We start from the raw sequence: 14,563 nt of genomic DNA on the forward strand, positions 1-14,563 counted from the left end.
ATTGTCCATTTTTTCCTTTACTTCCTTATAAATGTACTTCCTATTTCAACACAGTGGGCTGGTTCAACATGTATACGATTATATTATAGATTAATATTTATGTCATGTAACGTTTTCATACACTTAATGCCAGAATTCAGCCCATAAATTCATATTCTATCTGGTACAAGTGCATTTTGTATTATTTTATATCAGGATTTGTTTGAGTGATGTTTTACAGTGCTACCAGCAGAGGGCAGTGTGACAACAACCAGGTTCGGCAGAAGGACGCAAGACGGTCATATCTATGTTGTTATGGTAACATGATAGGATGGGTAACCAATGACAGACAATGATTCTGCAAACCCTCCCCCCAAAATATTGATTATAATGTATAGCATATGAAGTTAAAAAAAAAGACTATTTATAATGTGAAGTTACATTGAACTAATCACACTAATCAAAGACACATTCACACACAGAGACCAACACACATTCAGAGATAGACATGCACAGACAAATACATTCCATTCCTTTTCCTGTCATTTATTGAAAATGTATTTGACAGAGGTACTTCACATCAGTCATCATTTCTGTAAATGTGACAGATTTAGCCAGCTAGCTAGTTTAACTGTAGTTCCTGGGCAGGTAGATCAACGTAGGTTGAACAGCTCCTTATATGTCATTCAGACACTCTCAAGTCATTGGTAAAGGAGTGACAGGTCACACAGCTCCTTATATGTCCTTCAGACACTCTCAAGTCATTGGTAAAGGAGTGACAGGTCACACATCTCCTTATATGTCCTTCAACCACTCAAGTCATTGGTAAAGGAGTGACAGGTCACACAGCTCCTTATATGTCCTTCAGACACTCTCAAGTCATTGGTAAAGGAGTGACAGGTTAACAGCTCCTTATATGTCCTTCAGACACTCTCAAGTCATTGGGAAAGGAGTGACAGGTTAACAGCTCCTTATTTGTCCTTCAACCACTCTCAAGTCATTGGTAAAGGGGTGACAGGTTAACAGCTCCTTATATGTCCTTCAACCACTCTCAAGTCATTGGTAAAGGGGTGACAGGTTACACAGCTCCGTATGTCTGTCAATGGTCAATGTGTTCCAGACGTGAGGCTCTCACTGAGAAAACTGCTGATAGACTGAGATGGTTGTGTTGATATTCAGCCTCTCTCATTAACCTCTAACAGGCCAACACTGTACAATATATTCATCAAATACATTTCTGTGGTTTTAAGTTGAATGCCAAATTCTCAGAGCCAGTTTCCCAGACACATTCACAGTGAGTATGCAAATACAGTAAGTACATTCCAATAACATCACAATACATGTTTACAATATATATACAATACATGTTTACAATCTCCTCCAATAGGGTGTCATTTCAGATGGTAGTCCTCGACCCCCTCATCTCCTCCAATAGGGTGTCAGTTCAGATGGTAATCCTAGACTCTCCTCATCTCCTCCAATAGGGTGTCATTTCAGATGGTAATCTTAGTCTCCCCTCATCTCCTCCAATAGGGTGTCATTTCAGATGGTAGTCCTAGACTCTCCTCATCTCCTCCAATAGGGTGTCATTTCAGATGGTAATCTTAGTCTCCCCTCATCTCCTCCAATAGGGTGTCATTTCAGATGGAAGTTCGTTTTCTAATACTCATACTAACCACACTAACCGTACTATTTGTGACGTGATTTGAGTATATAGTATGCTTATTGGTCATAGTATGATATAGTTTAGTTTGCCAAAAGTTCCCGGATCTCGTACGTATTCGCCAAAATATTAAATTTACAAGCAGAGCACACTAATTCCGTACTTTGGGCCCATAATGCAATTCTTCATGAAGTGGGCGGGGCTTCACATCGTTTTCAGATTTGAAGAAAATCGTGGAAAGTATGTTGCTGAAGTCCAACGACAGCGGATACAAATTAATTGCTTTAACAAATTTTGACAAATGTTAAGAAAATGTTGAGCAATGTAAGAAAGTAATTACTTTTCAAATAAGTTACCTTACACGTAGTGTTGGCTGATAATTTGCTAGCTACGCTGTCCTTACGAACCACACAGCATATCATTACATCTGTATGTACCGGTATGTTAGCTACCTACCTAACGCTACAGTAGTTGGCTACTTATACATCAAACGTGTCAGTATATTAACTACAGGCTAACTAACTACTCAACGTTTATTGACTTGATTATTCCCGTCATTCTTAGCTTAGCTAAATGGTATAGTCGTTGTGTTTTCGTAAATTCTCTCTGTTTCTACTCCGATTTCAGAGCATCTCGCCTGAGAGACCAGAGCGCAGAATAATGAATTTACGAGCCGCTCAACACCCGTTGAATATGACCAGTGTCAGTAAACATCGGGGGGAAAAAGCGTAATTAAATTGTTTCCAGCAGCACCAGAAAGCTCAAATCAACCCTACTCCTCTGTCTGAGCGTCCAGATTTAATTTAATAACACACCCAAAGTCGAACAATGTCTAACTAGTAATTTGTTACGCTAACTAGCTAGCAAGAGGTTGCATAGCAACAGCATCAACTTCCGGTAGAGAAGGCAACGAGCTGGTCGGTTACAGTATACTAAAATGAACTAATAGTATGTAGTATATAATCAATAAGTATGTAGTATACAGTATACTAAAATTAACTAATAGTATGTAGTATATAAATCATTAAGTATGTAGTATACAGTATACTAAAATGAACTAATAGTATGTAGTATATACTCATTAAGTATGTAGTATACAGTATACTAAAATGAACTAATAGTATGTAGTATACAGTATACTAAAATGCTGAAGCAAACGCCTGCAGACCCAGTAGCTCTCTGGGAGGAGGGTTGATATCACCAAGACCACTTTAGGTTCATCCGGCATCAACTAGCATTCTGATTGGTTTACCGGCCATCAACTAGCTTTCTGATTGGTTTATCGACCATCAACAAGCTTTCTGATTGGTTACCTCACATATAAAGCAAATTTATTGGATCTTGGTCACTCCTTTTATATTCTTTATATGGTATTTCTGAACAGGTGTATTATGATCCTAGCAGACATGTGTATGAATGATCATGTATGTAACAGGTGTGTGTACAGTAAACTACCCAGAAACAGAATACATTCTCTTTAAAACTCAAACAAGAGCACTATGGAACCATTTTAGGAACCAAAAACTATATTTAATTGCTTAGAAAAATGTATAGAATTTTATTTGGAAGGCTAAGCCAGACAAAATTAAACGTGCCCATTTAAATAATGAATATGAGTTTGGGGGGCTTTAAATATTAAAGCCTTTAAACCTCTCACTAAAATCTTCCCTCATACATAAATTATAATTAATTAAACCCAAAATGGTTCTCCAGTAGATTAAGAAAATCTCATCCTTTGTTTAAAAATAGTTTTTTGCCTTTATACAGATTACAACTTCTCATGTCTGACTAATTGAAAATTACATTTTGTTAAAAGTACCGCCCTTTCTTCAACAAGCCATACAAAGCTGGTTACAATTTCAGTTTTATACTCCGTAAAAGGTAGAAAAAAATAGTTCAACAAATGTAATGGTTAAACTCAAATATATTTAAGATTAATTTTAAAAAAAAAACATTCTTTATGAATAAAAAAAAAATTGTATTATATTTATTTATGATATTATGAATAGAAATTGAGTTGTCACATATGCAGTTATTGAAAATATATCAGAATGTCTGTTCAATCCACATTTACAACCCACTTACTGCAGCACTACTTTAAAATGGAGGAGGCAAGTGGAAAAGGGAGAAGGTACTTGTTTGTCTGCCATATAGGGGGCAGCGTTTTCACTTTAAATGAGTGCCCAGAGTGAACTGCCTCCTACTCTGTCCCAGATGCTAATATGTGCATATGATTATTACTATTGGATAGAAAACACTCTAAAGTTTCTAAAACTGTTTGAATGATGTCTGTGAATATAACAGAACTCATATGGCAGGCAAAGCCCAAACAGGAAGTGGGAATTCTGAGGCTGGTCGATTTTCAACTCATCGCCTATTGAAATCCCAGTGGGATATGGATCTGTTTGCACTTCCTACGCCTTCCACTAGATGTCAACAGTCTGTAGATCATTGAATGAAGCTTCTACTGTGATGTTGAGTCGGATAAGAGCTGTTTGAGTCAGTGGTCTGGCAGAGTGCCAGGTCCTGGTCACGCGCATTCCAAATTATATCGACTTGCGTTCCATTATTTCTATAGACACAAAGGAATTCTCTGGTTGGAACGTTATTGAATATTTAGGATAACAACATCCTAAAGATTGATTCTATAGTTAGTTTGACAAGTTTATTCGACCTGTAATATAATTTTTTTTTTAGTTTTCGTCCGACGTTCGCCTGGACCTGCACGAGCGTTTGGATGTGTGTACTAAACGCGCTAACAAAAGTAGCTACTTGGACATAAATAATGGACATTATCGAACAAAACAACAATTTATTGTGGAACTAGGATTCCTGGGAGTGCATTCTGATGAAGATCAAAGGTAAGGGAATATTTATCATGTAGTTTCGTATTTCTGTTGACACCAACATGGCGGAGAATTTATTTTTCTGGTTGCTTTTTGGACTTGGCGGTGATCTAACATAATCATATGTTGTGTTTTAGCTATAAAACGTTTTTAAATCGGACATGATGGGTAGATTAACAAGATGTTTATCTTTCATTTGCTCTATTGGACTTGTTAATGTGTGAAAGTTACATATTTAAAAAAAATATTTTTGAATTTTCCGCGCTGCCTTTTAAGCGGAATGTTGTCGCTAGCGGAACGTGTGTCCTAGACAGGTTAAAGATACAAATTGTCTGAAAGGAACTGGCATAAATGGAAAAATATACCAGTTTCATCTGAGGGCAAACATGTTGACAGCTGCGACAAAAAATAAATGGGAGGAGATTTTCGATTTACCAATTCCATGGCACATGGTTTATGAACTGGTACAAAAAAAAACAACAACACTTAATTCAACGAGTTTTTCAATTTAAATGATTATATAAAATTATTGCCGCTTACAGAATGCTATATATATGGGGCAACAATACAACAATCTCAGCTCTGTAGATATTGTTGCGAAGAGACAGAATAAATAGATAATTTATTCTGGTATTGCCCTGATGTAGCTAGTTTCTGGTCATAGGTTCAGGAATGGTTAGAAAATCACATGCACTTAAAATGAACCTTACAAATAGCAGTGTTGGGCGATAATAATATAATAATACTATATAATAATTGTATATAATATATATATAATAATATATAATATAATATATAATAATACTATATAATATATACTATATAATATATACACTATATAATAATACTATATAATAATATATAATATATTATATAATATATACTATATAATAATATATAATATATTATATAATATATACTATATAATAATATATAATATATAATAATACTATATAATAATACTATATAATAATACTATATAATAATACTATATAATAATACTATATAATAATACTATATAATAATTGTATATAATATATATATAATAATATATAATAATACTATATAATATATACTATATAATATATACACTATATAATAATACTATATAATAATATATAATATAATATATAATATATACTATATAATAATATATAATATATTATATAATATATACTATATAATAATATATAATATATAATAATACTATATAATAATACTATATAATAATACTATATAATAATACTCGCAGGAAAGGTTTTCATCTTCAGCTCACAATATGTGGATACTATACGATTAGAAAGATTCAAACATTGAGTAAAACATCACAGCTCAATAAAGAATATATATGGCACATGTGTGTGTATACATGTATATGTATGTATGTGTAGTAAAAAAAGCTGTGGAAAAAAACTAAGAGATGTGTCCTCTGAAGAGGGTGGTGGAGGTTGCTGCATTTTTTGACAAAAGATTTACAGCCCAGTCAGATCAGGGGTGTATTCATTAGTCACCCACAGTAGCACAGCGTTTTGAAAACAAAATAGTTGTTGCAAATAGTTGGATTTTTTTATATTTTGGACAAATTCAGGTAGGTCCCTACCCTGTTTTGGGGGGGGGGGGGGGAAGCATTCAGGGTAAAACATTGAATAGGCGTGTTGATCTAGGAGTAGGTCTAACCAGTCCATATGATTCCAATTATTATTCTTATATTCAATGTTTTTACACAACACTGTGTCTCCATAACATTTGTACAGTTATTTTTGTATTTTGGTACCCCAACACTGTTACTATCTATTCTACCATTAGGTTGGTACCCTAACACTGTAACTATCTATTCTACCATTAGGTTGGTACCCTAACACTGTAACTATCTATTCTACCATTAGGTTGATACCCCAACACTGTAACTATCTATTCTACCATTAGGTTGATACCCCAACACTATAACTATCTATTCTACCATTAGGTTGGTACCCTAACATTGATCTGAAGCTGTGAACAAAGACATTGGTCCAGCTCCCCAAGAAGGTTGATCATCCTGGAACACGACTCAGTTCCTTTTCTCAACACCATGTCGATGATGTCACGTGCCTTCTCTGCCCTCTCAGCGATCACCTTCACTGACTCCATTTCCTCCTGGTTGATGACTGTGTGTTGCAGGAGTCTTTCCAGAAGACCATCCAGGACAGGTCTTGACACTCGTTTCACAAACTCCGTCCGTACAGAACGCAGCTGCTGCTCTGCAGAACCAGTCAGACTGCTCTCAGCCGGACGCCCTGCCCCCAACACAGCACCTGAGAGAGTCAGGTTACAAAATAACGACATTTGTTCATTCACATTTCAGTCATATAGAAACAGACTTCATTCAAAGTGACCTACAATAAAAGCCTAAATTATATTGTTGAATATTTGCATTGAGAACCTATTCTCGAACAATAACGACCTGCATCAATGAACACATCACACCACTACTGTTTCAATCATATTCGGTTCCACAGACATAGACAAAGAGGCTGGGGCATTCAGAACCAGGCTAATCTACATCAGGTCCTGGAGGAGATGTCATTGGGGCATTCAGAACCAGGCTAATCTACATCAGGTCCTGGAGGAGATGTCATTGGGGCATTCAGAATCAGGATAATCTACATCAGGTCCTGGAGGAGATGCCATTGGGGTATTCAGAACCAAGCTAATCTACATCAAGTCCTGGAGGAGATGTCATTAGGGCATTCAGAACCAGGCTAATCTACATCAAGTCCTGGAGGAGATGTCATTGTTCTTGAAGACAGTCTTTTATAATCAGGACTAGTCCAGGTCCTACAGTAAACCATGTTGACTGACCCTCAAGTCATTGGTTTGTATCTCTCATGTTTACTTACTAGTTGAATGGGTGTCAGTGATGTATTGATCTGAAAGAAACAGAAATAGGTTATATCACTCTAAACAGCATCGGTCAGAAAATAACAGTTATGATTGAAATATTCTCCTACCTGCTTGTAGCATATCTCTCCACGCTGTCTTCTCATCATCCCCGATTAACTCCATCTCAATGTCCACCCCTGTGTTTCCCATTATCATCTTACAACAGCTTGGTGTGGTGTCTGCAGGTAACAGCTGAATCTTCTGTAGGAGGCCATATGGTGCAACGATTGAGACAACAGAGGGAAATAGAATGATATTCCAGTTATTCACATTGTCATGACTGGCTGAGGATCCAAGGCCTCAGATCAGCTTGGCAAATGGCTGACAGATAGCCAGACCTCTTTCCCAGAGGAAGGCCGGGTTTTGACACCTTAACACCCGGTCATGAATTAGTCAGGGGGGAAATCTCCCGCTCTTCAGGAATACCTTTGTCCTCCAGGAAACTTTTCCCGCCAAAACTATAAAAACTTCATTAACAAACAAAGGAATATCTTTATCTTTGTCGAAAAAGAGTGACTATTGGAACAATATTTTAATGATAGAAATGTGAGGAATGGTCGGTGGGGGGGGGATCTAAAGAATAATCATGTCATATTGTTTATTATTTTGTGATGTCAATAAAAACTTCATTATCTTTCACACTGTCAGGTTTACATCCTTTACGTTGTGTAGGAAATATGAAGAACAATGAAACTATTTTTTGTTAAGATAGGAATGTTATATTAGTTTTCTAAGGAGATCATAGTTTTTCGTGTCCGTTGCACATAAAACTAAGCGACGCCCCCAAATGACGTCAGAAGAGTGTGTCATTGTGATGGAAACGCCCCTTTCTGGCCAGAGATCTTAAAAGGACTGACTAAGAATTAACATATGGGACCAGCAGACGGACAGCGTGAGCTGAACGTTCCCGAAAATGGTTGGAAACTCTGAAAAAATCAACACGAGGTGAGAAGATAAACCTCCACTACGAGTCCAGAAACATTCAGTCTGCAGCTGTAACATGTGGTCCTAGAACTTTGACTAAAAGACACGAGGTGGGAAGGAAGAAATCCCATCTCAGACAATCACTGGTGCATCTCAGTCTGCTCTATTTGAACCCTCCACTACCAGAGAAGTTCTACAACTAAAAAGGACATTGTGACCTCTGGTGGACAAGCTGAGCCTTACACCGAAGCGTGAACTACAACGACCCCGCCCCTATAGAGTTGATTGGTTAAAACAGAGATACGACAAACAAAGACATCTACACCTAAATATATACATTGCATTACATTGCTTGGGGTGCTACGTACTCTGATTACTGTGAGCGTAGTTTCCAAATGTATCCAAGTGTTGACTCTCTTTTGTCTCTCCCTCTATCTTTCTCCATCCCCTTTCCTTTCCATTGTGTAAAAAGCCATCATATCGTTTCAGTCCACTAGGGATTTTCATCTCATGTAAGTGTATTCTGTGTTATTATTTAGTTAGTTAGTCAAATAAATTAAATTAAATAAATTGGTGAATGATCAGAAAGGGTTCTTGCAGATTCAAGAGGTCTGCAACGTTCAGAATGAGACTGATATGAGGTAATGATTGATAAGTGACTTATCGAGAGACATATATCTTCTTGAGTTTAATTCAGGAGATGGTAACTCTAAACATCTTCCGTGGTGCCCCAATTTCCTAATGAGTTAATTGCTACATGATTCATCTTCTATTTTTAGAAATTTCTTAATCGGGTAACAAATAAACATAGTTGATTCAATAAATAACAGTCATCACATTAATGATGATGTCACGCCATGACATATACAAAATGACAGATTCATGTCCTCAGCCTGCTAAAATTGTACCTCTGGATTGATGGAGGTGGAGAGGGGATTCTTGAGTGCAAACCAATTGTTCAGCTTTAAGGACCCGTTTGGACTTGACAGGAGAAATTCAGAATATCCTTGGGACAGCTGATTTTTCTCCCGGTCCTGAACAGCCTACAAAATGAGCAATGTAGTAGTCAGTCAGAAGAATTCACACAATTTGCAGCTAACTGAGATAAATGTTGCTCATAGTTTCTATTGTATTACACATTTTAATGTTAGTGCCTCACCTCTTTCTGACTGGAGTTTCTGAGGAGCAGGTACAGCCTTGAAATTACTGTTGACCTTTTTACTGCCAAATAGAGGATCACGTCACAGTGGACATCTACGTTCCAACAGGCGATTTTGTTCAGTACAACAGAGACCGATGAGGACTTGGGATGGAGAATCTTAGCATGGAATCTGGTGACCTCATGCACTTCCTCTAAAGACACTCCATGTTCCTCTACATGAAGAATCTTCATCTCATTCCTCAGGGAAGGTTTGGTCCCTGAACAACACAATACAAAGGAGACAGAAAGACAAATATTGTATTATTCATCCAACTAAAACACAAAGAATATGCAGTACCAGATCACAGTAAACTCAAACTCCCAGAATAGTTCATTCATTCAGGAAGTGAAACTCAGTTACATAGAAATAGTATTCAGAAAGACATTTCCATGTGGTTTTACCTAAACAGACAAAGTGTGGCAGATGAACTTCCTCCAGTTCACCTAACTCCATGGTGATGTCCAGCAATGGACCACCTTGTGTGTACCGCATGTCTTTCAGAAGTTGACTGTAGGGTTCCCAGTTCCTGAGGTGATACTTCAGAATGACATCTCTCTCACACAGCCAGCGGAGCCCAGACACTGTGCACTCATAACTCCCTTTGGGTGTCCTGTGTCTGAGAGCAACAACAAGATATGGTAGAGAGGGTCAATGGTCAAATGGAGAGGTTGGATTAGAAGACTATTCCCAAAGGTAATGGGGAAATACACTAGCAAGTGGAATGAAATGTTAAAAGTAGTTATTTTACCTGAACATTGTCCCTCCCTGGACAGTGGAAGTCAAGGGTTCAATCTGAAGCCAGTGTGTGGAGTCCTGAACAAGGACAAGCATGTCAGTAATACATATGGGGCGTTCTTTGGTATCTTTGGTATTTTTCTCCGGTAAAGACAATAACGATTCTCCGTCTTAAATTTTATAATTTATTTACGTATTAGGGTACCTAAAGTTTGATTATAAACGTTGTTTGACTTGTTTGGATAAGAATATTAGTAACGTTTGGGATTTGTTTTTGTATGCATTTTGATGGAGGGAAACTGGGTGGATTATTGACTGAAGCGCGCCAGCTAAACTGAGTTTTATGGATATAAAGAAGGACATTATTGAACAAAAGGACCATTTGTGACAGAAGAAGATCATCGAAGGCATTTTTATATCGCTATTTCTGACTTTCACCTGCCTGGTTAAAATATGTTTTTCATGTGTTTGTATGCGGGGCGCTGTCCTCAGATAATCGCATGGTGTGCTTTCGCCGTAAAGCCTTTTTGAAATCTGACACAGCGGCTGGATTAACAAGAAGTTAAGCTTTATTTTGATGTATTACACTTGTGATTTTATGATTTTTTATGTTAAATATTTATAATTCTGTAGTTTGAATTTCGCGCTCTGAAATTTCACCGGCTGTTGGCCAGGTGGGACACTACCGTTTTAAACAGTCTAATGACAAAATATGAAAACAGCTAAAAATCCTGCATGCCTACAAGCAGAACACAGGACTGTCTATATCCCAGCATGAATGGTTGGTCAGTACACACCTGGCTTGGAGACTGTGTTTATATTACTAAAGCAGAACACAGGACTGTCTATATCCCAGTATGAATGGTTGGTCAGTACACAACCTGGCTTTGAGACTGTGCCTGACTCCTGCAGGTATGTAAAAGTAAGAATTGACATTATGACTTACCTCAACATGGTCACAAGTCTTACAGCTCTGAGGAATCCCTGAAGTCAAAAGTAGTTATTTAAAATGGACAATCTCATGTAATAATGAATTAATAATGATTAAATAGACTTGTAATAAAAATTAATATAAGTGAGCAACAGTCTCAGAATGTACACTCATTAGCAGACCATAATCTGACATAAGTGTTATATTAATTAATGTTTGTGGAAGCAGGACAACATCGTTCTGGTCCATGTTTTGGAGATGTTGGGGTCTGATTTCTGGTAGATCCTAGGATGAAAGCTTAAAGGTAGAGTCAGCTAAATGATGATGTATGAGCAGCACCACAGATATTGTGATGAGCAAGATGCCTGACTTCTCTCTCATACAGTCACACACAGTATCTACCCATGTGCGTGGGTTCTCTTCACTCTCTTACAGTGTGGTAGTCACGGGACCAAAGCAGCATAGAAGTTTAGCATTGTGTTACAACGCTCGTAGTTGTTGTAGAAAATTGACCCACTATGCTGTTTACTTTGTGCATCTACGTCATATTGCTGACTCTACCTTTAATTTTTTTTTGACCAAATAGATCATGATTGTGTTCCTTGCCTGGGAATCAACTATAATGAACGCTTTAAAAATATTTTCATAAACAATTATCAGATTCAAATCGTATCTGCATTGAATACAACAGTAGTAGTAGACCTTACTGTGAAATGCTTACTTACAAGCCCTTAACAAACAGTGCAGTTTAAGGAAATAGAGTTTAGTATATTTAGTAAATATTTTCTTAAGTAAAAAATAAAGTAACATAACAATAACGAGGCACGGTACAGGTTAGTCAAGGTCACTTGTACATGTAGGGGTAAAGTGACTATGCATAGACAATGAATAGAGAGTAGCAGCAGTGTAAAAATAAACAGGGGGGGGGTCAAAGTAAATAGACCGGGTGGCAATTTGATTAATTGTTCAGCAGTCTTATAGCTTGGGAGTAGAAGCTGTTAAGGAGCCTTTTGGACCTAGACTTGGTGCTCCGGTACTGCTTGCCGTGCGGTAGCAGAGAGAAGAGTCTATGACTTGGGTGACTTGAGTCTAAACATTTTTGGGTTCTTCCTCTGACACCGCCTGGTATAGAGGTCCTGGATGGCAGGAAACTTGGCCCCAGTGATGTACTGGGCCGTATGCACAACCCTCTGTAGTGCCTTATGGTCAGACACCGAGCAGTTGCCATATCAGGCGGTGATGCAACCGATCAGGATGCTCGATGGTGCAGCTGTAAAACTTTTTGAGGATCTGAAGACCCACGCCAAATCGTTTCAGTCTCCTGAGGGGGAAAAGGTGTTGTCGTGCCCTCTTCACAACTGTCTTGGTGTGTTTGGACCATGATAGTTTGTTGGTGATGTGGACACCAAGGAACTTGAAGCTCTCAACCTGCTCCATTACAGCCCTGTCGATGAGAATGGAGGCGTGCTCGGTCCTCTTTTTCCTGTAGTCCACAATCATCTCCTTTGTCTTGATCACGTTGAGGGAGAGGTTGTTGGCCTGGCACCACACTGACAGGTCTTTGACCTCCTCCTTTATAGGCTGTCTCATCGTTGTCTCAGATCAGGCCTACCACTGTTGTATCGTCAGCAAACTTAATAATGGTGTTGGAGTTGTGCTTGGCCACGCAGTCGTGGGTGAACAGGGAGTACAGGAGGGGAATAAGCACGCACCCCTTAGGGGGACCGGTGTTGAGGATCAGCGGGTTGGATGTGTTGTTGTCTACCCTCACCACCTGCGGGAGGCCGTCAGGAAGTCCAGCATCCAGTTGTGGAGGGAGGCGTTTAGTCCCAGGGTCCGTAACTTAGTGATGAGCTTTGAGGGCACTATGGTATTGAACGCTGAGCTGTAGTCAATGAATAGCATTCTCACATAGGTTTTCCTTTTGTCCAGGTGGGAAAAGGCAGTGTGGAGTGCAATAGAGATTGCATCATCTGTGGATCTGCTGGGGCGGTATGCAGACTGGAGTGGGTCTAGGGTTTCTGGGATAATGGTGTTGATGTGAGCCATGACCAGCCTTTCAAAGCACTTCATGGATACCGACATGAATGCTAAGGGGCAGTAGTCATTTAGGCAGGTTACTTTCACCTTCTTGGGCACAGGGACAATGGTGGTCTGCTTGAAACATGTGGGTATTACAGACTCGGTCAGGGAGAGGTTGAAAATGTCAGTGCAGACATTTGCCATTTGGTCTGCACATGCTGAGTAGACGCTCTGGTAATTCGTCTGGCACCGCGGCCTTGTGAATGTTGACCTGTTTAAAGGTCTTGCTCATGTCGGCTACGGAGAGCGTGATCACACAGTCATCCGGAACAGTTGGTGCTCTCATGCATGCTTCAGTGTTGCTTGCCTCGAAGCGAGCATAAAAGGCATGTAGCTCGTCTGGTAGGCTTGCGTCACTGGGCAGCTCGCAGCTGGGTTTCCCTTTGTAGTCCGTAAGAGTTTGCAAGCCCTGTCACATACGACGAACGTCAGAGCCGGTGTAGTAGGATTCAATCTTAGTCCTGTATTGAGGCTTTGCCTGTTTGATGGTTAGTCTGAGGCCATAGCGGGATTTCTTATAAGCTTCCCGGGTTAGTGTCCTGCTCCTTGAAAGCGGCAGCTCTAGCCTTTAGCTCGGTGCGGATGTTGCCTGTAATCCATGGCTTCTGGTTGGGGTATGTACGAACAGTCACTGTGGGGATGACGTCCTCAATGCACTTATTGATAAAGCCAGTGACTGATGTGGTGTAGTACTCAACGCCATTGGATGAAACACGAAACATATTAGCATACAATAATCTGACATTAGTGTCACATTAATTAATGTTTGTGGAAGCAGGAAACAACATCGTTCTGGTCCATGTTTTGTAGATGTTGGGGGTCTGATTTCTGGTAGATTCTAGGATGAGAGCTTAAAGGTAGAGTCAGCTAAATGATGATGTACGAGCAGCACCACAGATATTGCGATGAGCAAGATGCCCCACTTCTCTCTCACACAGTCACACACAGTATCTGCCCATGTGCAAGTGTTCTCTTCACTCTCTTACAGAATGTTTGTCACGGGACCAAAACAGCAGAGAAGTTTAGCCTTGCTCTCCAATGTTCTTAGTTGTTGGAGAAATTGACCCACTATGCTGTTTACTTTGTGCATCTACGTCATATCGCTGACTCTACCTTTAAGTCATAATCATGATTGTGTTCCTTGCCTGGGATTCAAGTATAATGAACGCTTTAAAACTATTTTCATTTTAAAACAATTAAAATCAGTTAACACTCACATTTCTCAGGTCCAGGCTTGATACAACTCTCTCCATCATGGTCTCTGGTGTCCTCAGGTCCA

General features: G+C 38.9%; 1 protein-coding gene across 1 annotated transcript; it reads right to left on the minus strand.

The window, feature by feature from the left end:
- Window positions 1-6,406: 6,406 nt before the first annotated feature.
- Window positions 6,407-14,554, minus strand: LOC110528613 (NACHT, LRR and PYD domains-containing protein 1 homolog). The gene is made up of 9 exons (XM_036934185.1): window positions 14,502-14,554; window positions 11,218-11,255; window positions 10,285-10,349; window positions 9,938-10,152; window positions 9,494-9,753; window positions 9,243-9,377; window positions 7,479-7,611; window positions 7,368-7,397; window positions 6,407-6,782 (listed from the first exon to the last, which is right to left on the minus strand). The coding sequence occupies exons 3-9, from the start codon at window positions 10,290-10,292 to the stop codon at window positions 6,451-6,453; spliced, it is 1,113 nt and encodes a 370-aa protein (XP_036790080.1). The 5' UTR covers window positions 10,293-10,349; window positions 11,218-11,255; window positions 14,502-14,554; the 3' UTR covers window positions 6,407-6,450.
- Window positions 14,555-14,563: the final 9 nt, after the last annotated feature.

The sequence above is a fragment of the Oncorhynchus mykiss genome, chromosome 10, assembly GCF_013265735.2.
Source record: "Oncorhynchus mykiss isolate Arlee chromosome 10, USDA_OmykA_1.1, whole genome shotgun sequence".
NCBI lineage: Eukaryota > Metazoa > Chordata > Actinopteri > Salmoniformes > Salmonidae > Oncorhynchus > Oncorhynchus mykiss.